The sequence below is a fragment of the Salvelinus fontinalis genome, chromosome 2, assembly GCF_029448725.1.
Source record: "Salvelinus fontinalis isolate EN_2023a chromosome 2, ASM2944872v1, whole genome shotgun sequence".
NCBI lineage: Eukaryota > Metazoa > Chordata > Actinopteri > Salmoniformes > Salmonidae > Salvelinus > Salvelinus fontinalis.
The window spans coordinates 39,852,180-39,876,761 of NC_074666.1; the positions used below are offsets into that span (position 1 = coordinate 39,852,180).

Genomic DNA, 24,582 nt, shown 5'->3' on the forward strand with positions numbered 1-24,582 from the left:
AATGCTGGTAGTTTAGTTCTGTGGGTAAAATGCTTTATCACTCATTGGCTGATGTGACTGGGGTTCTTAGGGTGGTTCTATGGAAACTCTTTAGACATTGAAGTATTGCTTTTAACTGTTGTAAAACAATACCTAGAAAAATATTTCCTGCTGCTTAATCTTGGTTGAACATTATAATACAACAATGTGATTAAGAATACATTGGAGATCATTGATTATTTGACTTGCATGTACTACATCTATATCAATTTGATACATCTGTAAATGTCTCGAGTTGATATTTATCAAAGAATCCTGCTATGTTTTGTCCATCTAATAGTTTGAGGATATGAGTAAGGAAGCCAGATGAACTTGTACTGAAAGATAAATTCATGTTTATGGCTTGTAAAAAAAAAAGGGATTCCGTGTAATTTTAAATTCACTTCGCTCTCTGAAAGTTTGATCTGGCACAGTAGGACTTCTATACTGTGTGTTTGATATCCATCAAGAGACCTCTTACATTGGGTTGGTGTATTCATAATAAATGTTCCCCATTTGGTAATGACAGCAGAAATTGAACCAAGTTACCCAGAAAAGGGTTGATTCATAAAGACATTGTATTGGTCACATGCGCCGAATACAACAGGTGTAGACTTTAAAGCTTAAGTGTCTAAGCCATGTAGTCTTAACTCCTACCACAAACTCACAGCACCACATTTATTTGTAAAGCATTGAATTTTTAACAGTCGGACTTAACAAAAGACGTTGGGGTTCTATAATTTTTAGAGAATAACTCGTCTACCCTTCCCATGGATAGTGCTACTGTGTGTAATTGTCTCAAACAACCCCTTTATTTGGGCAGTCGATAAAGGCCGTGGCTTTCATTTTAGGCAGCATTTAATTTAGGATTTCACTGTGGTGTAATGTTGCCTGCAGAACAGTAATATTGTGAGGAATCTAAAGTAAATCATGAGTTCTCTGCATGCTTCTGCTAGGCCCCCCCCTTCACAAATGTCTATACAGTACTGAGTACATTTCTGTATTATGTAATAAATCAAATTGTACTTTATGGTATGCGTGACTGTCTCTCAAAAACAATGCTTCGTTGGAGGGCAATCCTCTAAAAGGCTCTTAGAAGCTATAAAACAAATGGGAAATGCATCTTGGGCAGAAAGCTCATCCACTCAAGGGTCGAAGATGGGTAACGATAATTAGGGCTAGATTTAATCTTCACCATGAAAATCATAGCGCAATTTAAGTTTAAAAGGTAATTTCCCATTGACCCGACATATGCAGCATTTACTGTGAATGTAGTCTCCACAAACGCAGGAACATTGCTTTTCAATTTAAATCGTGCTATAGAGCGGATCTTCCGTGGTCCGGATTGAATCTGCCCTACTTGCCTTAAATTCATCTCCTTTTGTTTTAAGACCATGAATAAATTTAGCTGGTCTAATTTATGCATCAAAAGGTATAGAGATGCATGGTTCATGTGACAGCAGTTTAAGTCACACTGACGGAGTAAATCACACAATAGGAGATTAACTGAGATAAGGATCCATTGTCTAATGGTGACACTGAAGAACATCTCCACCAAGGCCCATATGCAGAGTTAACTGTTCATGCAGTTAAAATAGGTAGTCAATCATGGCAGTACTGTACACAAATTTTATTCTCCAAATAGACAAACATACATAGTGTATAAAACCTTGGTGATTTTCTCATTTCAACTACTGGTTCCAAAAATGTGACTGGCAGACACAATGACTAGCCTTTTGAGTCACTGAGTTGTCATGAGACAGACTATTTTAGCAAGCGTTGACTCAATAGCGCTTCATTATTTTGGTTGTTTGGAAAGCAGTGGTACAGCTGTGGATGAAAGATGGCTCCCTTAATGGTCTCAGACACTGAAATGGTTCTTGATGTCCTTGATCTGTTTCATCATTTCTCCTATGTGTTCTCCCCTGGAAGAGAGAAGGAAACAAGGCTGTCAAGAGGCTATTTGAGGGAAAGAACACTGCGAGTGTTACGGATGTCGTCGCCCCCCCCCCCCCAAATTCGGCTCCTAGCGAACTCGAACTTGGGAACTCTGCTTGGCTAACACGTGACCGTCCTCAAACATTCCAAAGGTTTGAGCCACCCAAAGCTACAAATTGGATGGCTCAATCAATCTAGCTGTGGAGTGCGCTTACGGTACATTCTTCACTCTGTTATACTCACCCACTTTAAACTCGCCACAGTGACCCCAGCCATCGAGCTAAGCCCAATTACGCATCGGAGTCACTCGGCACCATTGTTACACATGTCACATTGCTTGCTTAGCGAGTACCCCTTCCCAATTCAGTTCATACCTGGCTCGAACTTGAGACCTCTGCTTTGCTAACACATGTGACCGCCCTCCTTAACAACATTCCAATGGTTTGAGCCACCCAAAAGGTACCAATGTCTCCATCTGCAACATTTCAAGCTAGCTGTGGAGTGAGCTTACGGTACATTCTTAACTCCGTTACACCAGATCATATTAGACAAGACTCAGGACCAACATTAAACAGAGACAATTCTACAAACAAAGGAGGTCAATGGGTGTCTCAAGGTCAACAAGATGGCAAAAACTAGTATGCCACCCAGGGAAGAGCTGCCCATACTCACTGTTCCTTTATCACTCCCTGGACACACTTCCTCTGGTGGGGGTTGAGTGCGACAGTAGCTCTGGCTGGAGACAGCCCTTTGTCCATCTGTTTCTTCTGGTACTCCTCCTTCATATTTACCTGGAAGATAAGACACCAGTCCAGTTATTACTGTGAACCAGTACGAGGCTCTGTGATGATGACGACAATAGACCTCCAGAAGGCAGCTCACTTGTTTGATGCCATTGCCCAGGTGACGCAGCTGGTCGTTGATGGTCTGCAGCTCTTTCTTCATGTCTTTCTCGCTGTCAGACAGAACGGGCAGCTGACTGCGCAGACTGCCCAGAACCTGCTTCACCCTGGAATAGTACAGAACACAAGTCAGAGGAGGAGGAAATAGGGTCATATCTGTTGTAATAGAAGCAGATCGCATTAGTTTTGAGATGAAGGCAGTTATGTTGCTTGGGCATCTGACCATTTCAATGACTTCTGAAACTGAAGCCCGGAAGAAAGTTTAGATTTGAAAGACGAGCGTATCGAGCTACCTGTTCATGGTGGCTTCCTGGCGATACTTGGCATCCTCGTACTTATCAGCCAGAAGCTCTGCAGACTCTCGCAGACTTTTCCTGTTGATAAAATAAATACACGATGAAGAATAGCTCTCAAGTATATGAAATGCAGGTGAAGCTCATATGAAGCCTCTGTACTTCAAATGCTTCCGTTTGGCCTCTAATTGCATCATCAATCCCAGACTGCCGGCGTACCAAATTACTTACATCACTGTTCAAAAGTTTGGGGTCACGTAGGAATGTCCTTGTTTTTGAAAGAAAAGCACATTGTTTGTCCATTTAAAATAACAAATTGATCAGAAAGTGTAGACATTGAAAATGATTATTGTATCTGGAAACCGACAATTTTTTTATGGAATATCTACATTGGCGTACAGAGGCCCATTATCAGCAACCATCGCTCCTGTGTTCCAATGGCACGTTGTGTTAGCTAGTCCAAGTTGATAATTTAAAAAAAGGCTAATTGACCATTAGAAAACCCTTTCGCAATTGTTAGCATAGCTAAAAAATGTTGTTCTGATTAAAGAAGCAATAAAACTGGCCTTAGGCCAGTTGAGTATCTGGAGCATCAGCATTTGTGGGTTCGATTACAGGCTCAAAATGGCCAGAAACAAAGAACTTTCTTCTGAAACTCTTCAGTCTATTCTTGTTCTGAGAAATGAAGGCTATTTAATGCTAGAAATTGTCTAGAAACTGAAGATCTCGTACAACGCTGTGTACTACTCCCTTCACAGAACAGCGCAAATTGGCCCTAACCAGAATAGAAAGAGGAGTGGGAGGCCGCGGTGCACAACTGAGCAAGAGGACAAGTACATTAGAGTGTCTAGTTTGAGAAACAGACTCCTCACAAGTCCTCAACTGGCAGCTTCATTAAATAGTACCCGCAAAACACCAGTCTCAACGTCAACAGTGAAGAGGCGACTCCGGAATGCTGGCCTTCTAGGCAGAGTTCCTCTGTCCACTGTCTGTTCTTTTGCCCATCTTAATCTTTTCTTTTTATTGGCCAGTCTGAGATGTCTTTTTCTTTGCAACCTCTGCCTTCATTTCTCAGAACAAGAATAGACTGACGAGTTTCAGAAGGTCTTTGTTTCTGGCCCTTTTGAGCCTGTAATCGAACCCACAAATGCTGATGCTCCAGATACTCAACTAGTCTAAACAAGGCCAGTTTTATTGCTTCTTTAAATCAGAACAACGGTTTTCAGCTGAGCTAACAATTGCAAAATGTTTTTCTAATGATCAATTAGCCTTTGTGTGAGCTAATCCAAGTTGATCATTTTCAAAGTGCCATTGAAACACAGGAGTGATGGTTGCTGATAACGGGCCTCTGTACGCCTATATATATATTCCATAAAAAAAAAAAAAAAAAAGAACTGTTTCCAGCTACAATAGTTATTTACAACATTAACAATGTCTACACTGTATTTCTGATCAAGTTGATACTATTTTAAAATGGACCAAAAATTAGTTATCTTTCAAAAACAAGGTCATTTCTAAGTGACCCCAAACTTTGAACAGTAGTATATGACATTGAATAATCATTAGGATATATGTACACTGGGAGCAAACATACATTATACGGAGTTAATTTCTGCCAGTGCTAAAAACTCTGATGTACAGTAAGAAATTGTTGTTTTGTCTGAAGCCCTTTTCAATCTGCTGCTGCCGACTCTGGTTCTTCATGTAATACATGTCTGTCTTTTATATTACCTCACTCTGTAAAATCAAAAAGCTTAAGTGAAATGCATTGGTATTACAATGTTAAAACATAAAAAGGCACTACATCCAATCCATTATTATTTCAAGTGCTGTTATTGTTAACACGATTCTGAGTTGCTGGGTGTGCATAACCATGGGCAATGTTACCTCAAATTTTAAGAACTGAGCAAATCTTTGGTCTTGTGAGCGGAAACTTGAACATCGCAAGATTTTTTTGCAACTTCTGGCGCACATCTACAGTGAACACTGAGGCTGTACCCTTAGTTGTAGCCAATAGGCTATTGTGGCTATTTGTAGGGCTACCAACAAAACCAATGGAGCAAATCCCATAATATTTTCACATGGAAATAGCCTTTGATTTCTATGATATAGCCTATATAGGGTGTTCAGTGCAGGCCTACATTGCATGAGACTTTAAAAATATAATTACATTATGAAGGGCTTGACGTTAATGATTTTTTACTTGGTCTGTAACACCATAGGCCAAATAGGAGACTACATTGCATTGAATTGTGTTGTATGATGCAAGAAACCACTTAATAAAATAAATTAGACAATATAGGCTACCCCTCTGCCTATTGGCTTATTTGCATATTAAAGCCTGTCACAAAACACAACCCCTTTTAAGACATGTTTTGTGCTGTTGTAGGTAGCAGTAACTGCCCATTGCTGACTGTACTTATAACTGGGCTCAGGGGTGAAACTTTGGTTTTAGAAACAGCCTACCCAACCGCTCGGCACGTCTGCATGGTCCTAAAGCACACCATTGACTCTATCACATTCAAATGATAAAACTGGGGGGGAACAACGACATGTGGGGCGGACATGTCCCAGTCCCTAGTGAAAGTTGCACCCCTTACTGGGCTAAACTGATCCAAATAGCGCTTTCACTCACGGTGATTGAAAGACCGCTAGTAGGGGCTACCCACGCTGCGCTCTGGCAACAAAATCAGACTCAATCTTGTAAACGCTTGATTTGATTTGCGTTAAAATGTTGATTCAATCAGAGAAAAAAAATCTATAGAGTGCAAACTAAATTGGGCGAATTCAGTTAAGTTCAATCTCTTGCGTCTCTGCGCAGCATGGCATTTCTTCTGCGCGGCAGTCTGGAGGAAGTGCGCATCTGCGCACATGAACAGTTTAGAGGGAACATTGGCCATGGGCATCAAGTACTATGTTTATTGGGTAACTTGTCCCTATTTCACCTTTCCTCTCTGCACAGGGCTAGGTCCTCCAGCTGCTTGTTCTTCTGTCCTGACAGCAGTTTCACCCTGAAAAAGAAACCAGTCAACAACATGCTTCCTCACATGGACACGTGTTTGTGTGTGTGTGTGTGTGTGTAAAATCACATTTTAATTGGTAGTGTACACATATTTTGCAGATTTTATCACATGGGTGGCAAAACACTCATGTTTCTATATTCAACAGTACAGTAATACCTAACAATACACACATCACCCAAAATAATGATATCAGAATAGGCAATGTCAGATGGCAAGAACAGCTCAAATAAGCAAAGAGAAACGACAGTCCATCATTAATTTAAGACATTAAGGTCAGTCAATGCGGAAAATTAAGAACTTTTAAAAGTTTAAGTGCAGTCACAAAAACCACAGGAAAGACCAAGAGTCACCTCTGAGGTAGAGGATAAGTTCATTTGCGTTACCAGCCTCAGATTGCAGCCCAAATAAATGCTTCAGTGTTCAAGTAACAGACACATCAACTGTTCAGAGGAGACTGCGCGAATGTGGTCGAATTGCTGCATATTAACCACTACTAAAGGCCACCAATAAGAAGAAACACTAGCAATGGACATTAGACCGGTAGAAACCTGTCCAAATGTGAGATTTTTGGTTACAACCGCTGTAACTTCGTGAGACGCAGAGTAGGTGAACGGATGATCTCCGCATGTGTGGTTCCCACCGTGAAACATGGAGGTGGTGGTGTGATGGTTCTTTGCTTGTGACACTGTCAGTGATTTATTTAGAATTCAAGGCACACTTAACCAGCATGGATACCACAGGATTCTGTAGCGATAGCGCATCATTTGTTTCTCAACAGGGCAATGACCCCAACACACCTCCAGGCTGTGTAAGGGCTATTTGATCAAGAAGGAGAGTGATGGAGTGCTGCATCAGATGACCTGGCCTCCACAAACACCTAACCTCAACCCAATTGAGATGGTTGGGATGTGTTGGACTCCAGAGTGAAGGAAAAGCAACCAACAAGTGCTCAGCATATGTGGGAACTCCAAGACTGTTGGAAAAGCATTCTAGGTGAAGCTGGTTGAGAGAGTGCCATGTGCAAAGCTGTCATCAGGGCAAAGGGTGGCTACTTTGAAGAATCTCATTAAATACATTTAGAATTGTTTTACACTTTTTTGGTTACTACATGATTCCATGTGTTATAGTTTTGATGTCTTCACTGTAGAAAACAGTAAAAATAAAGAAAAATCCTAGAATGAGTAGGTGTCCAAACATTTGACTGGTACTGTACACACACAGTGCATTCAGAAAGTATTCAGACCCCTTGACATTTTGTTACGTTACAGCCTTATTCTAAAATGGATTAAATAAAACATTTCTCAATCTACAAACAATATCCATTAATGACAAATTTAAATAAGTATTCAGAATCTTTGCTATGAGACTCGAAATTGAGCTTAGGTGCATCCTGTTCCCACTGATCATCCTTGAGATGTTTCTACAACTTGATGGGAGTCCACCTATGGTAAATTCAACTGATTGGAAAGGCACACACACACACACACACACACACACATACACATATATACATATATATACACTGCTCAAAAAAATAAAGGGAACACTTAAACAACACAATGTAACTCCAAGTCAATCACACTTCTGTGAAATCAAACTGTCCACTTAGGAAGCAACACTGATTGACAATAAATTTCACATGCTGTTGTGCAAATGGAATAGACAAAAGGTGGAAATTATAGGCAATTAGCAAGACACCCCCCAAAACAGGAGTGATTCTGCAGGTGGTGACCACAGACCACTTCTCAGTTCCTATGCTTCATGGCTGATGTTTTGGTCACTTTTGAATGCTGGCGGTGCTCTCACTCTAGTGGTAGCATGAGACGGAGTCTACAACCCACACAAGTGGCTCAGGTAGTGCAGTTCATCCAGGATGGCACATCAATGCGAACTGTGGCAAAAAGGTTTGCTGTGTCTGTCAGCGTAGTGTCCAGAGCATGCAGGCGCTACCAGGAGACAGGCCAGTACATCAGGAGACGTGGAGGAGGCCGTAGGAGGGCAACAACCCAGCAGCAGGACCGCTACCTCCGCCTTTGTGCAAGGAGGTGCACTGCCAGAGCCCTGCAAAATGACCTCCAGCAGGCCACGTCCTCTGATGTACTGGCCTGTCTCCTGGTAGCGCCTCCATGCTCTGGACACTACGCTGACAGACACAGCAAACCTTTTTGCCACAGCTCGCATTGATGTGCCATCCTGGATGAACTGCACTACCTGAGCCACTTGTGTGGGTTGTAGACTCCGTCTCATGCTACCACTAGAGTGAGAGCACCGCCAGCATTCAAAAGTGACCAAAACATCAGCCAGGAAGCATAGGAACTGAGAAGTGGTCTGTGGTCACCACCTGCAGAATCACTCCTTTTTTGGGGGTGTCTTGCTAATTTCCTATAATTTCCACCTTTTGTCTATTCCATTTGCACAACAGCATGTGAAATGTATTGTCAATCAGTGTTGCTTCCTAAGTGGACAGTTTGATTTCACAGAAGTGTGATTGACTTGGAGTTACATTGTGTTGTTTAAGTGTTCCCTTTATTTTTTTGAGCAGTGTATGTTTGTGGCAAATCCAACACAACACATCATTGAGTACCACTCTTAATATTTTCACGCACGGTGGTGGCTACATCATGTTGTGTATGCTTGTCATCGCCAAGGACTAGGGAGTTTTTTTAGGATAAAAAAGAAAACGTATTGAGCTAAGCACAGGCAAAATCCTAGAGGAAAACCTGGTTCAGTGTGCTTTCCAACAGACACTGGGAAACAAATTAATTTCCTCATGATGGCATCTATTTTGTGAAAAGCACCAGTCCCTCCTACAGCAAAGCACCCCCACAACATGATGCGGCCACCCCCGTGCTTCACATTTGGGATGGTGTTTTTTGGCTTGCAAGCCTCCCCCTTTTTCCTCCAAACATAACGATGGCCAAACAGTTCTATTTTTGTTTCATCAGACCAGAGGGCATTTCTCCAAAAAGTACAATATTTGTCCCCATATGCATTTGCAAACTGTAGTCTGGCTTTTTTATAGCAGTTTTGGAGCAGTGGCTTTTGTACCTGTTTCCTCCAGCATCTTCACAAGGTCCTTTGCTATTGTTCTGGGATTGATATGCAGTTTTCGCACCAAAGTACGTTCATCTCCAGGAGACAGAACGCGTCTCCTTCCTGAGCTGATGGCTGCGTGGTCCCATGGTGTTTATACTTGCGTACTATTGTTTGTACAGATGAACGTGGTACCTTCAGGCATTTGGAAATTGCTCCCAAGGATGAACCAGACTAGTGGAGGTCTACAATTTTTATTCTGAGGTCTTGGCGGATTTCTTTTGATTTTCCCATGATGCCAAGCAAAGAGGCACCGGGTTTGAAGGTAGGCCTTGAAATACCTCCACAGGTACACCTCCAATCGACTCAAATTATGTCAATTAGCCTATCATAAGCTTCTAAAGCCATGACATCCTTTTCTGGAATTTTCCAAGCTCTTTAAAGGCACAGTCAACTTAGTGTATGTAAACCTCTGACCCACTGGAATTGTGATACAGTGAATTATAAGTGAAATAATCTGTCTGTAAACAATTGTTGGAAAAATTACTTGTGTCATGCACAAAGTAGATGTCCTAACCGACTTGCCAAAACTATAGTTTGTTAGCATTACGACTTCAACTGTATTGAGCATTGAAGACATTTCAGTTGTACAACTGACTAGGTATCCCCCTTTCGGAAAGTATTCCGACCCCTAGACTTTCCACATTTTGTTACGTTACAGCCTTATTCTAAATTTGATTAAATTGTTTATTTTCTCATCAATCTACACACAATCAACCCCATAATGACAAAGCAAAAAAACAGACTCAAATTTGTAAGCATTTATAAATTAACGAGAGTGAGTGCTAGCTAGCAACCAAAACATAAAGCTAGCCAAGACCAACAACACCCGTAGCACGCGCTCCAGCAGGTGTATCTCACTGATCATCCCTAAAGCCAAAACCTCATTTGGACGCCTTTCCTTCCAGTTCTCTGCTGCCTGCGACTGGAACGAATTGCAAAAATCTCTGAAGTTGGAGACTTTTATCTCCCTCAACAACTTTAAAAATCTGCTATCCGAGCAGCTAACCGATCGCTGCAGCTGTACATAGTCCATCTGTAAACTACCCACCCAATTTACCTACCTCACCCCCCATACTGCTTTTATTTATTTACTTTTCTGCTCTTTTGCACACCAGTATCTCTTCTTGCACATGATCATCTGATGATTTATCACTCCAGTGTTAATCTGCTAAATTGTAATTACTCGATTTATTGCCTACCTCATGCCTTTTGCACACATTGTATATAGATTCTCTTTTTTTTTCTACCATGTTATTGACTTGTTTATTGTTTACTCCATGTGTAACTCTGTGTTGTTGTCTGTTCACACTGCTATGCTTTATCTTGGCCAGGTCGCAGTTGCAAATGAGAACTTGTTCTCAACTAGCCTACCTGGTTAAATAAAGGTGAAAAAAAAAAAAAAAAAAAAAAAAAACACAAAACAGACTATAAAACTACAAGTAGCGAGTGGAATTACAGACTATACTAAAAAAGTTAAATGTTTTACCTGTAATTTGAAAATGTTTTCCACACACAGCCTACTAGGACATCAGGTCTCCACAATTTCCCACTCTACACAGAATAGCCTGAAGGCACAGCACAGTGCTCTTCTCGCAGGCTCTATTTCCCTATGTGGGAGAACCATAGTTCGGTATTTTTTACCTGGTTATATGTACATTGAACAGCAGCTTTCCTTTAAAAATGAATTGACGACGAAGTTCTCTATTTTCCAACGGTAAAGAATGTTTGTTTCCCCCCCAACTTGTGGGTGTGGTCGAGGGGGAATTCCTTATGACATGAATACTGACTTAAGAGTATCCACGTTTTTTGATTTGGATAAGTTCTAACCGTCAATGGGAACATCCTCTATTCACTTCCTGATGAATTCAGTCACCGAATCAGTGTATACGTCAATAGTATTTTCAGAGGCAGCCCAGAAAATATTTTAGACCAACGTTGAACAGTCCTTACCACAGGTACTGGAGGTGTGATCTGATTTGTCAAAGGAAGGAGGGCCTTGTAGCCGTCCCGGAAGGGGGGAGTAGCAATGGTCAAGAGTGCTCGATGAGCGAGTAGCACAGGAGGTGTTGATAAAACATTGGCAGTGTATTTCTCAGATTCAGTTTATTGAAGTTCCCAGCTACAATAAATGTGGCCTCAGGATATGTGGTTTTCAGATTGCACAATGTCCAGTGTAGTTACTTGTGAGCCATTGCAGTGTCGGGGAGGGGGTATACAAGGCTGTGACGATAACCAAAGAAAATTCTCTCAGGACCTAATGCAGTCAGCATTTGATGGTGAGGTATTACAGATTGGGAGAACAAAAAGACTTGAGTTCCTGTTTGTTACCACAATCACACCATGAGTAGTTAATCATGAAACATACACCCTCTTTCTTCCTGTCTTAGTGAACGACGGAGAACCCCGCTGGCTGAATGGACGGGGACAGTATATCCGGAAGGAACCATGATTCTGTAAAACACTATTTTACAGTCCCTGATATCTCTCTGGAAGGAGATCCTCACCCTGAGCTCATCTACTTTCTTGTCCAGGGACTGAACATTAGCGAGTAATATTCGGGAGTGGTGGATGGTATGCACGCCTCCTGAGTCTAAGAGCCCACTCCATGTTCCTCTACTTCGGCGATGGCAACTTGGAGCAGCCCCCCGGATTAATGGAATTGCCTCGGAGTTCAAATAAAGGATCCAATTTAGGAAACTCACATTTCTGGTCAAAAAGCTGTTGAGTGACAGCTAAACTAATATTCAAAAGTTATTTTTGGCTGTAGGTAATAATGCAAAAAAACATTCTAAAGAAATACTGCAGTTTGCTAGGCGCTAGAAACAGGGCGACCATGTCCGTCGGAGCCATCATGATGTGTGGGTATCAGAAAGTGCTGAGCAATTAGTGCATTGAGGACAGTTTGATTATTATTTTTTTTAAATCACTGTTTGATTGCAAAAAATAAAAAAATGCATTATGAAATAATGGACATTAAAATGATTTTAACGCTTCCCTCAGCCATCGTCTGCCTTTTCCGTGACACCGACAGTGGGTGGAATACTAACACAGAATAAAACAATTCATAAGAGCCCCATGATGGTAGTGAATGCCCATTACTGCTCATCACTTATTAACCATAATTCATTCACATTTCAGTTGTATATATTACTTATTTTTCATTCTTTAAAATCATCAAATTAAAACTAAGTCATTATCTCATCTCTGCTCAGGCAGTAAGTAGCAGCCAGCCAGCCATCATCTCTGTGCTCCCCATTGAACAAGTCATGCTATTTGGCTAGGCTAGCAGTAGCTAGGTGACAAATTATTTTTTACTAGTTCTTCAAAGTAGATAAGGCATACTTTCAAGACTGCTTATTACCAACTACTTTAACTAACAATCAGGTAGAGCTACCTTACAAACTGTCTCTATCCCTCTCGTCATTGTGTTGTCATTACTCTCTCATGCAGTCTCATATGGTGTGTCTGTAACAACCTCTGTCTGTGACCGGAAAGAACAGGTGCAATGGATTATGTTAATTGTAGTTCATTACCAATTTTGTGCTGAACTAGGTTGAATATTTACCTAAACTTCCAACCAGCCCAGTGTCCCACATAGTTCTTGACTTAATTTCACTCCCTCTTGAATGATCGTACGTTGAGTTCACGTAATTAAAGTGACGTCGGTCAATTAGTTGATTTAAAAACAGAACGGACCTTCGAAATGTTGGTTAAATGCTCAGCACTAATATCCGAACTAAAACTTCAAGTGATCATGTGTGTTATTGATTAATTATACAGTACCAGTCAAAAGTTGACACACCCACTTTCATTCAAGGGTTTTTATTTTTTACAATTTTCTACATTGTAGAATTATAGTTAAGACAGCAAATCTATGAAATAACATATATGGAATCATGTAGTAACCAAAACATTGTTTGAAAAATCTCAAATATATTTTGATTTGTTTCTAAGTAGCCACCCTTTGCCTTGACAGCTTTGCACACTCTTGGCCTTCTCTCAACCAGCTTCACGGGGTGGTAGGTAGCCTAGTGGTTAGAGCGTTTCGGTTGCTAGATCGAATCCCTGAGCTGACAAGGTAAAAACCTGTTGTTCTGCCCCTGAACAAGGCAGTTAGTAATGATGAACTGTTGTTTCTCTATGCTTATTTGAGCTGTTCTTGCCATGTAATGATGAAAGTAATGATGAACTGTTGTTTCTTTATGCTTATTTGAGCTGTTCTTGCCATAAAATGGACTTGGTCTTTTACCAAATAAAGATATCTTCTGTATGTCACTCCTACCTTGTCACAACACAACTGAATGGCTCAAACTCATTGAGGAAAGAAATTCCAAAAATTCACTTTTAACAAGGCACACCTGTTAATTGAAATGCATTCCAGGTGACTACTTCATGAAACTGGATGAGAGAATGCCAAGAGCGTACAAAGCTGTCATCAAGGCAAAGGGTGGCTACTTTCAAGAATCTCCAATATAAAATATATTTTGATTTGTTTTACACTTTTTTAGTTATTACTTCATGATTACATGTGTTCTCTCATAGTTTGTCTTCACTATTATTCTAAAATGTAGAAAATAGTGAAAATAAAGAAAACCCCCTGAATGAGTAGGTGTGTCCAAACTTTTGACTGGTATTGGATGTGTGTATGCATTAGTGTATCTGTTAATAAGAGTGACATTTACCTTCTTTGCATCTCCTCACGGGCAATGTCCTGTTTAAGGATGTACTCCTCTCTGAAAACCTGGGTGGCTCTGCTCAGCAGCTGGAGACACTCTGGAGGAGGAGATGAAGTGTCCTTGTCCCCTGCCCTAAACACACAGGACAACAGGACCGAGTACACACACTAAACCAAGGCTAACAGTGTTCCTTTGTGCATGTTATAGGGGGAGTTTGCTCTAACCTTTATCAAGCCAGGTCATGGAGAAACCTTCACAAAAACGGCAACAAGGGAGGATACTACATGTAAAAATAGCACAGCATGATGCCAAAGCATGTTCCCATGGAGTCAAATTGGAATTTGTGCAAATCCAAGATCTCCTCAAGGGGTGTTTTCAATGCACCGTGGTGAGTGCGTTACCTGAGCATGAGAGGGTTGGTGGAGCTCCGGGCCAGGATGTTGCGGATGTGCTGCTCAAAGGTGTCGTCATGCAATCCACGCAGAGGAGAGCTAGCTGAGCCTACCCCCGGGTGGGAACACAGCAGGGGAGGAGAGGGAGGCCGAATGGAACTCCTAGGCACACACAGACATCCACCATCAGCCTATGACACAGTTTCCCATCTATAGCAGTTTCAATAATTGAACTGATATAATAATGAATTTAAAAATAGGCTATTATCATTCCAGAATCTAAAGCACCAGCTGTCAGAGCAGCTCACAGATCACTGCACCTGTACATAGCCCATCTGTAAACAGCCCATCCAACTACCTCATCCCATACTGTATTTATTTATCTTGCTCCTTTGCACCCCAGTATCTCTACTTGCACATTCATCTTCTGCACATCTACCATTCCAGTGTTTAATTGCTATATTGTAATTACTTCGCCACCATGGCCTATTTATTGCCTTACCTCCCTTATCTTACCTCATTTGCACTCACTGTATATAGACGTATTTTTTCTACTGTATTATTGACCGTATGTTTGTTTATTCCATGTGTAACTCTGTGTTGTTGTATGTGTCGAACTGCTGTGCTTTATCTTGGCCAGGTTGCAGTTATAAATGAGAACTTGTTCTCAACTAGCCTACCTGGTTAAATAAAGGTGAAATAAAATAAAAAAATAAGTGTAATTGACCCAAACACTTGAGTCCATACTGAACCGTACAGGAGAGGCAGTAGTAGACATTCATAGGTGCTGGTAATGCAGATCATGGTGGCACCCAAAGACAGGTCTGACACAATCAAGAAGCCCCGTACTGGAGCTGACAAGCTGGAGAGTGAAAAGAGGAGATAACTGTTCAATACAAGTCAACAACCTATACTGCCAAGCTGACAATCAATGACAACAGTCATCAGCTGGTTCTTCTGACTTAGGGGTGCCAAGTAGAATCTCAATACTTTTTTATTGATGTCATTAATATCTGATGCCTTGATAATTGTGCTACCTGCTACTTAGAGGCCTGGTACAGAGAATGTGCTCTACGATGCAGCGGTGCTCAGCAGCCAGCTCCTGGAGACTATCCTTGTCCTCATCTGTGGAGAAAGAGCATTATGGCAAAGCAGGCAAATGAATGCACTAACCACCTCTGATTTATATGGTAAACAACACAATTGAATTGACACCCCCATCTGGACATGAAGAACTCACCTGACTGGAGGAACTTGTGTAGTTTGTTGAACCAAGTGAGGCCTACACTGTGCACTCCTGCCTCATGTGTACAGTGGTATCTGTGCTGGCACAAGGGGTCTGAAATTGGGCATAAAGCAAGTTTCAATGAAACAAAAGACACACCACAGAAAGACAACCACATTGAAAGTACATTAGACAAACATAATGATGGGGTGTGGACCTTTTTTGACTTGGTGGGAAGTATCAATGGATCCAATTTTAGCATTGAACTATATCAGCAAATCAGCATGACCCACTCACCTCTGTGCAGTCTGATTGGGCAAGTGAAGTCGGACTCCACAGGCTCTTCCTCCTCCCCGGCAGGAAGTTTGAGGGTGAGCTCCAGCTCCACACACTCAAACACGTAGAGGGAGGGCACTGCCTCCGAGCCCCGCAACCACCGCTCCACTGCCTGTCAATCACACACACAGAGAAGAAAAGTCCTCAGTGTACACTCCTGAGGTGTATTCAGTGAGTTGAAATTGTCAGAATGTTGCAGATATATATAGTGGGGCAAAAAAGTATTTAGTCAGCCACCAATTGTGCAAGGTCTCCCACTTAAAAAGATGAGAGGCCTGTAATTTTCATCATAGGTACACTTCAACTATGACAGACAAAATGAGAAGAAAAAAAATCCTGAAAATCACATTGTAGGATTTTTAATGAATTTATTTGCAAATTATGGTGGAAAATAAGTATTTGGTCAATAACAAAAGTTTCTCAATACTTTGTTATATACCCTTTGTTGGCAATGACAGAGGTCAAACGTTTTCTGTAAGTCTTCACAAGGTTTTCACACACTGTTGCTGGTATTTTGGCCCATTCCTCCATGCAGATCTCCTCTAGAGCAGTGATGTTTTGGGGCTGTTGCTGGGCAACACGGACTTTTAACTCCCTCCAAAGATTTTCTATGGGGTTGAGATCTGGAGACTGGCTAGGCCACTCCAGGACCTTGAAATGCTTCTTACGAAGCCACTCCTTCGTTGCCCTGGCGATGTGTTTGGGATCATTGTCATGCTGAAAGACCCAGCCACATTTCATCTTCAATGCCCTTGCTGATGGAAGGAGGTTTTCACTCAAAATCTCACGATACATGGCCCCATTCATTCTTTCCTTTACACGGATCAGTCGTCCTGGTCCCTTTGCAGAAAAACAGTCCCAAAGCATGATGTTTCCACCCCCATGCTTCACAGTAGGTATGGTGTTCTTTGGATGCAACTCAGCATTCTTTGTCCTCCAAACACGACGAGTTGAGTTTTTACCAAAAAGTTATATTTTGGTTTCATCTGACATTCTCCCAATCTTCTTCTGGATCATCCAAATTCTCTTTAGCAAACTTCAGACGGGCCTGGACATGTACTGGCTTAAGCAGGGGGACACGTCTGGCACTGCAGGATTTGAGTCCCTGGCGACGTAGTGTGTTACTGATGGTAGGCTTTGTTACTTTGATCCCAGCTCTCTGCAGGTCATTCACTAGGTCCCCCCGTGTGGTTCTGGGATTTTTGCTCACCGTCCTTGTGATCGTTTTGACCACACGGGGTGAGATCTTGCGTGGAGTCCCAGATCGAGGGAGATTATCAGTGGTCTTGTATGTCTTCCATTTCCTAATAATTGCTCCCACAGTTGATTTCTTCAAACCAAGCTGCTTACCTATTGCAGATTCAGTCTTCCCAGCCTGGTGCAGGTCTACAATTTTGTTTCTGGTGTCCTTTGACAGCTCTTTGGTCTTGGCCATAGTGGAGTTTGGAGTGTGACTGTTTGAGGTTGTGGACAGGTGTCTTTTATACTGATAACAAGTTCAAACAGGTGCCATTAATACAGGTAACGAGTGGAGGACAGAGGAGCCTCTTAAAGAAGTTGTTACAGGTCTGTGAGAGTCAGAAATCTTGCTTGTTTGTGGGTGACCAAATACTTATTTTCCACCATAATTTGCAAATAAATTCATTAAAAATCCAACAATGTGATTTTCTGGAATTTTCTCTCTCATTTTGTCTGTCATAGTTGAAGTGTACCTATGATGAAAATTACAGGCCTCTCTCATCTTGTTAAGTGGGAGAACTTGCACAATTGGTGTTTGACTAAATACCTTTTTGCCCCACTGTATGTAACGAATACAGCCAACAGGTTCCCTGTTCTAACAGATAGACAATCATAACCATTCTACACAGAACATGTATATCTGAATATTCTGTTACGTTGCACTCTAGTACAGTACTTACTCCAGTCTCCTCCTCCTCTTCTGCTTCCAGCACCACACAATGGTACAGTGTGCCTGTTTCCGTGGCGATGACCAGGATATTGGGAACGCAGGGCAGGCAGAGCACGGCACAGGCGTCATAACCATAGTTATCCTCTGCCGCGGGGTACATAGGTAAGGGCCCAATGGGCTTACTGAGGCTTCCCAAACTGAAAAACAGAAGAATACGGTCTCGGGATGAGATTCAAATAAGATTCTTACTAATGGATGATATTTTATAAAAATCTCCTCAAACAGTAGCATAATATATTTATAAAGGTCCACTGAATAAGCTTAACTGAAATTCAGTCAGACCAAACCAGAGAAAACAAAATGCTAAGCTGACCAACAGTACCAGTCAAAATTTGACATCTACTCATTCAATGGTTTTTCTTTATTTTAACAATTTTCTACATTGTAGAAAAATAGTGAAGACAAAAACTATGAAATAACACATGGAATCATGATGTAACCAAAAGCGTTGAACAAATCAAAATATATTTTATTTATTGGAAATCCTTCAAAGTAGCCACCCTTTGCCTTTAAGGTAGCTTTGCACGCTCTTGGCATTCTCTCAACCAGCTTCATGAGGTAGTCACCTGGAATGCATTTCAATTAACTGTTGTGCCTTGTTAAAAAAGTTCACTTGTGGAATTTCTTTCTTTACTGCGTTTGAGCCAATAATTTGTGTTGTGACAAGGTAGGGGTGGTATACAGATAGCCCTATTTTGGTAAATATTATGGCAAGAACAGCTCAAATAAGCAAAGAGAAACGACAATCCATTATTACTTTAAGACATAAAGGTCAGTCAATGTGGAACATTTCAATAACTTTGAAGGTTTCATCAAGTGCAGTCGCAAAAAACATCAAGCGCTATGATGAAACTGGCTCTACTGAGGACCACCACAGGAAAGGAGACCCAGAGTTACCTCTGCTGCAGAGGACAAGTTCATGAGAGTTAACTGCACCTAAGATTTCAGCCCAAGTAAATGCTTCACAGAGTTCAAGTAACAGACATCTCAACATCAACATCCGGAAGGTTGCAAGTTCAAATCCCCGAGATGACAAGGTACAAATCTGTCGTTCTGCCCCTGAACAGGCAGTTAACCCACTGTTCCTAGGCCGTCATTGAAAATAAGAATTTGTTCTTAACTGACTTGCCTAGTTAAATAAAGGTAAAAAAAAAAAAAAAAACTGAGGAGATTGCGTGAATCAGGTCTTCATGGTCAAATTGCTGAAAAGAAAGCACTACTAGAAGACACCAGTAAGAAGAGACTTGATTGGGCCAAAGAACACGAGCAATGGACTTTAGACCGGTGGAAATCTGTCCTTTGGTCTGATGAGTCCAAATTTAAGATTTCTGGTTCCAACCGCCAAGTCTTTGTGACGCAGAGTAGGTGAACGGATGATCTCTGCATGTGTGGTTCCCACCGTGAAACATGGAGGTGTGATGGTGCTTTGCTGGTGACACGGTCGGTGATATATTTTGAATTCAAGCCACACAGCATTCTGCAGCGATACGCCATCCCATCTGGTTTGCACTTAGTGGGACTACCATTTGTTTTTCAACAGGACAATGACCCCAAAACACACTTCCAGGCTGTTTAAGGGAGAGTGATGGCGTGCTGTATCAGATGACCTGGCCTCCACAATCACCCGACCTCAACCCAATTGAGATGGTTTGGGATGAGTTGGACTGTAGAGTGAAGGAAAAGCAGCCAACAACTGCTCAGCATACGTGGGAACTCCAAGACTGTTGGAAAAGCATTCCTCATGAAGCTGGTTGAGAGAATGCCAAGTGTGCAAAGCTGTCAAGGCTAATTTGAAGAATCTAACACTTATATTTTATTTATTTGTTTAACACTTTTTTGGTTACTACATGATTCCATGTTTTATTTTGTGGTTGTCTCCCTATTATTCTACAATGTAGAAAAAAAACAAAAACATGAATGAGTGGTACTGTACATCAAATATGCATATAAGCAAACCCAAGATCACACTTTCAAGTTCGGAACTCAGGAAACATCCAGTTTTCAGGCTTCGTCTCTTTTCTCTGCTTTCCCCTTTCCTACCGCTGAGGGTGCTAAGCCACTTACCTGTGTGCGAGGCTGGTGTAACTCAGATAGGTCTCTCCGTTCTCGTAGAGGATGTAGAGGGGGTACACCAGCACATTCTCCTTGGACCGCTGGCCTGTGAGCTGTTGAGGTGCGCCGGCCACTGGCCCAAAGTCAAAAGCCACAGCGATCTCGCCCAGAGAGGCTGCATAGGAGCGCCTAAGGAGGGGTGAGAGACAGATCTTATTAGTAAACTACATAGCAGGGTGTTGGTCAATTCCATTTTGATTGGATCAATACAAAGGGTGAAATAACTCACCCACGAGTGTGTACACTGCTGTCCTCCTCTGACTGGGAAACTGATAGCGCTCTAGCTGGAGTCTGAGGCTCATTCAACCCATAGAACCTATACACACCAAAACCATGTCAATGCAGTGCAATAGTATGGTCAATACAGTGTAAAACTATAAAAAAGAAAGGAGGACCAAGGCACTCTACATATAATTAATTAAAATGCCTTTATTTGTATGCCATGTTCAATGGAACCAACAGACGCGTTTCAGCTGCATGGCCTTCGTCAGGGAGTACAAAAATACAATATAAGAGTTAATTAATAGTATAAAACTATTAACACACATACATCATCTGCAGGAGACGGTGATGCAGATAACTAGGGGACCTATAGCTAACAAACCCATTGATTGATGAGACATAAAAAATACATTCTAAAAGAGAACACCATCACAATAAATTGACATTGTGCTTTGTAAATGGTCCAGAGAGCATGTTTACCTGATGGTGTTGTCAGAGGTCAGTAGCACTAGGTGGGGCTCCTCCGTCTCACTGGGGAACCAGGCGGCCTGCCGCAGGGTCACTGAGGCTGAGCTGGTGAAGAAACGCTCAGCCACAGGAATAGTCCTGGTAGAGGGGAAAACAACCGAATCTTTAGTTAATCTACTCCATGGATTAGAGTCAACACAGGATTTGGAGTGGTGTAAAGAATGTTTATTTCATATGGACTGAAATGAGTTGTTCCTATAAATCAAGACAACGAGTGTGGGATGGGGATCCTTTCTTACAGTAGGCTATATGGGTGAGTTAGTTCCAGCCCACGGCACGCTTCTGTTATACAGAAAAATAAACTATGATACAGGTGCTTCCTAACTAGTAGGGACCCTGCTGAGTGCTGACAGTGCTCTATATATCCCTAAAGGGACCAGCATAACATGAAAAAAACACTTTGATGGGTCAGATAGTTATTTATGATAGAAGAGGTATTGGGCTAACATTTCATACTCACTTGCAGTTAACTTCACTCCGTCCTCCTTCAAACTCAGACCTCTTGCCCCACCGCTGTGGTAATTCTAGAACGGTGACACCCCGTTGTCCAATGAGTGCGACATGGTACTGTGTCGGGCTCAGCAACACCTGACATACTTCAAACCGTGGTGGATTGATGCACAACAGAGTCTGAGGAAAGAAAAGAAAGTCAACTGACGTTAGTCTTCAACTTCACAGGGTTGGGTGATATTACAATAGCATTGTTTACTGACAGCCATCGACGATGGTGACGACGACTTGATGTGTCAGATAATGGTTCAGCCTATTTGAACTAAAATAGCAGCGCACAGCAGGGCAGCACACAAGTGCCATTCCAAGTAATTTGCCTATTCCTGTTTCAATAAATATGTTATATGGTCTACAGAACGCAAGAGAGGAATGCAGGCCAGACAGAGCGGAGAACTCCACCAAAGCAGAACAAGACATCCAGGCAAAAATATTGTTTCTCTCTGTCAGATGCAGTCATTAGGCTATACCCGAAACCTTATATATTTGTTTTCCATTAAAAACATACATGAAATGAGTTGCAAAATGAATAGGAAATAGTCAAGACGTTGACAAGGTTATAAATAATTATTTTTAACTGAAATAGTGTCCTTCAAACTTTGCTTTCGTCAAATAATCCTCCATTTGCAGCAATTATAGCCTTGCAGACCTTTGGCATTCTAGTTATCAATTGTTGAGGTAATCTGAAAAGATTTCACCCCATGCTTCCTGAAGCACCTCCCACAAGTTGGACTGGCTTGATGGGCACCTCCTACGTACCATACGGTTAAGCTGCTCCCACAACAGCTCAATAGGGTTGAGATCCAGTGACTGTGCTGGCCACTCCATTATAGACAGAATACCTGCTGACTGCTTCTCCCCTAAATAGTTACTGCATAGTTTGGAGCTATGCTTTGGGTCATTGTCCTCTTGTAGGAAGAAATTAACTCCAATTAAGCACCGTCCACAGGGTATGGCATGGCGTTGCAAAATGGAGTGATAGCCTTCCTTCAAGATCCCTTTTACCCTGTACAAATCTCCCACTTTACCACCACCAAAGCCCCCCCAGACCATCACATTGCCTCCACCATGCTTGACAGATGGCGTCAAGCACTCTTCCAGCATATTTTCATTTTTTCTGTCTCACAAATGTTCTTGATCCGAACACCTCAAACTTAGATTTGTCTGTCCATAACACTTTTTATCCAATCTTCCTCTGTCCAGTGTCTGTTCTTATTCCCATCTTAATCTTTTCTTTTTATTGGCCAGTCTGAGATATGGCTTTTGAGGATCTGTTGAGGATCAGCGGGGTGGAGATATTATTTCCTACCCTCACCACCTGGGGGCGTCCCGTCAGAAAGTCCAGGACCCAGTTGCACAGGGCGGGGTCGAGAGCTTAATGACGAGTTTGGAGGGTACTATGGTGTTAAATGCTGAGCTGTAGTTGATGAACAGCATTCTTACATAGGTATTCCTCTTGTCCAGATGGGTTAGGGCAGTGTGCAGTGTGATTGCGTCGTCTGTGGACCTATTGGGGCGGTAAGCAAATTGAAGTGGGGCTAGGGTGTCAGATAGGGTGGAGATGATATAACCCTTAACTAATCTCTCAAAGCACTTCATGATGACGTAAGTGAGTGCTATGGGCAATAGTCGTTTAGCTCAGTTACCTTAGCTTTCCACCACAATGGTGGCCCTCTTGAAGCGTGTGGGAACAGCAGACTGGGATAGGGATTGATTGAATACGTCCGTAAACACACCAGCCAGCTGGTCTGCGCATGCTCTGAGGACGCGGCTAGGGATGCCGCCTGGGCTGGCAGCCTTGCGAGTGTTAACACGTTTAAATGTTTTACTCACGTTGGCTGCGGTGAAGGAGCCCACAGGTTTTGGTAGCGGGCCGTGTCGGTGGCAGAGTACTGTCCTCAAAGCGAGCAAAGTTGTTTAGTTTGTCTGGGAGCAAGACATCGGGGTCCGCGACAGGGCTGGTTTTCTTTTTGTAGTCCATGATTGACTGTAGACCCTGCCAAATACCGCTCGTGTCTGAGCCGTTGAATTGCGACTCTACTTTGTCTCTATACTGACGCTTAGCTTGTTTCATTGCCTTGCGGAGGGAATAGCTATACTGTTTGTATTCGATCATGTTTCCATATGACTGAAGGCCACGCATCATCATTTTATGCATCTCTTTCTCCATTACAATCAAACAATGTAATGGAGTTCTCAAAAAGTTATTAGAATAGCCTAAAAACGTAAGGTAGCCAGAGGACTAATAATGAGAGAACCAACAATATCAATAGCCTGTAGAAAAATATAATTATCCTATTAAGAAAGAAATGATCCATGTATGCCTGGAAAATCCATCCATGCTAGGTTGAAAACCAAATGGCCAATAATCTATCCTCCTACTAGGCCTATCATCAAAGCTTAAAGACAAGTTAAAGTTATGAACAGTAGCCTATTTCCCAAATATTCTAGCCTGCGAGGGTGTTGTTCAAAAGTTGTAGCTTTAAAAAATAAAAATAACAAGAATGAATGTCTATAGCCTATGCATAGGCCAACGTTTCCCAAACTCGGTCCTCAGGAACCCAATGGGTGCATAAACTAACCTGTAACGCCCAGTACTGGAAACATAGCTATCGCGCCTGGCGTAATTTACAATCTGTAGCTAACAATAGTGGAATATATTCCATATTGTTTACACCTGTCCAATCCTTCCATATCGTCATCCTCCCTACAAGCGACTAGGGGGCCAGTACAGGGGTTATTATGGGTTGTTCTGGATGAGGTCAACGTGAAATACAATTGCATGTTGCGCCAAGAATGAATCGGAGTGGCAGCTGGCTGAAATTACATCGCAGATACTATTTTAGCTCATATAATACGTAAAAAAGATGAACAGCCACCTTTTAAAATCGTTATCCATCGAGAATAACGTGCTCACCTGATATTTCACACTCTCAATGCTGTCCTCCGAATTCAGCTGCCTCAGGTTGGTCGTGTAAAAAACACTGTCTGCGTCGTTCCACACGAATATGTCACCATTGAGGCAAAATGTCAGATTCTTTGCAGTTTTCCTGCAATTCGCTTTAGGTTCCAAATCAAGTTTCTCTCGTAATTTAAAAAATATATAATGACTTGGTAGCTCGCTTCTCCATCGCTCGCCAGCAAACGCCGCCATTTTCCCGTCGTCTGATAATGACGTTGTCAGAAACGTACCAATGAACACGAACTTCAGAATACATACAACTCGATCAGCCACTCAGACCCAGGGACAAACTAAAGGCGTACAAATAGCTTTTAAATCCACTGAAACGAAAGTTGCCTCAAAAGTTGATACATAACATACCGGTAGTTGCTATAAAATGATAC

General features: G+C 41.9%; 1 protein-coding gene across 1 annotated transcript; it reads right to left on the bottom strand.

Moving 5' to 3' along the window:
• Positions 1-1,633: 1,633 nt before the first annotated feature.
• On the bottom strand, positions 1,634-24,424 carry nup88 (nucleoporin 88). The gene is made up of 17 exons (XM_055874691.1): positions 24,155-24,424; positions 21,191-21,360; positions 20,683-20,808; positions 20,210-20,296; positions 19,933-20,109; positions 17,819-18,005; positions 15,861-16,011; positions 15,579-15,677; positions 15,376-15,463; positions 15,096-15,200; positions 14,348-14,500; positions 13,953-14,078; positions 6,097-6,162; positions 3,152-3,232; positions 2,839-2,965; positions 2,629-2,747; positions 1,634-1,943 (listed from the first exon to the last, which is right to left on the bottom strand). The coding sequence occupies exons 1-17, from the start codon at positions 24,389-24,391 to the stop codon at positions 1,880-1,882; spliced, it is 2,163 nt and encodes a 720-aa protein (XP_055730666.1). The 5' UTR covers positions 24,392-24,424; the 3' UTR covers positions 1,634-1,879.
• Between the last annotated feature and the right edge of the window lie 158 nt (positions 24,425-24,582).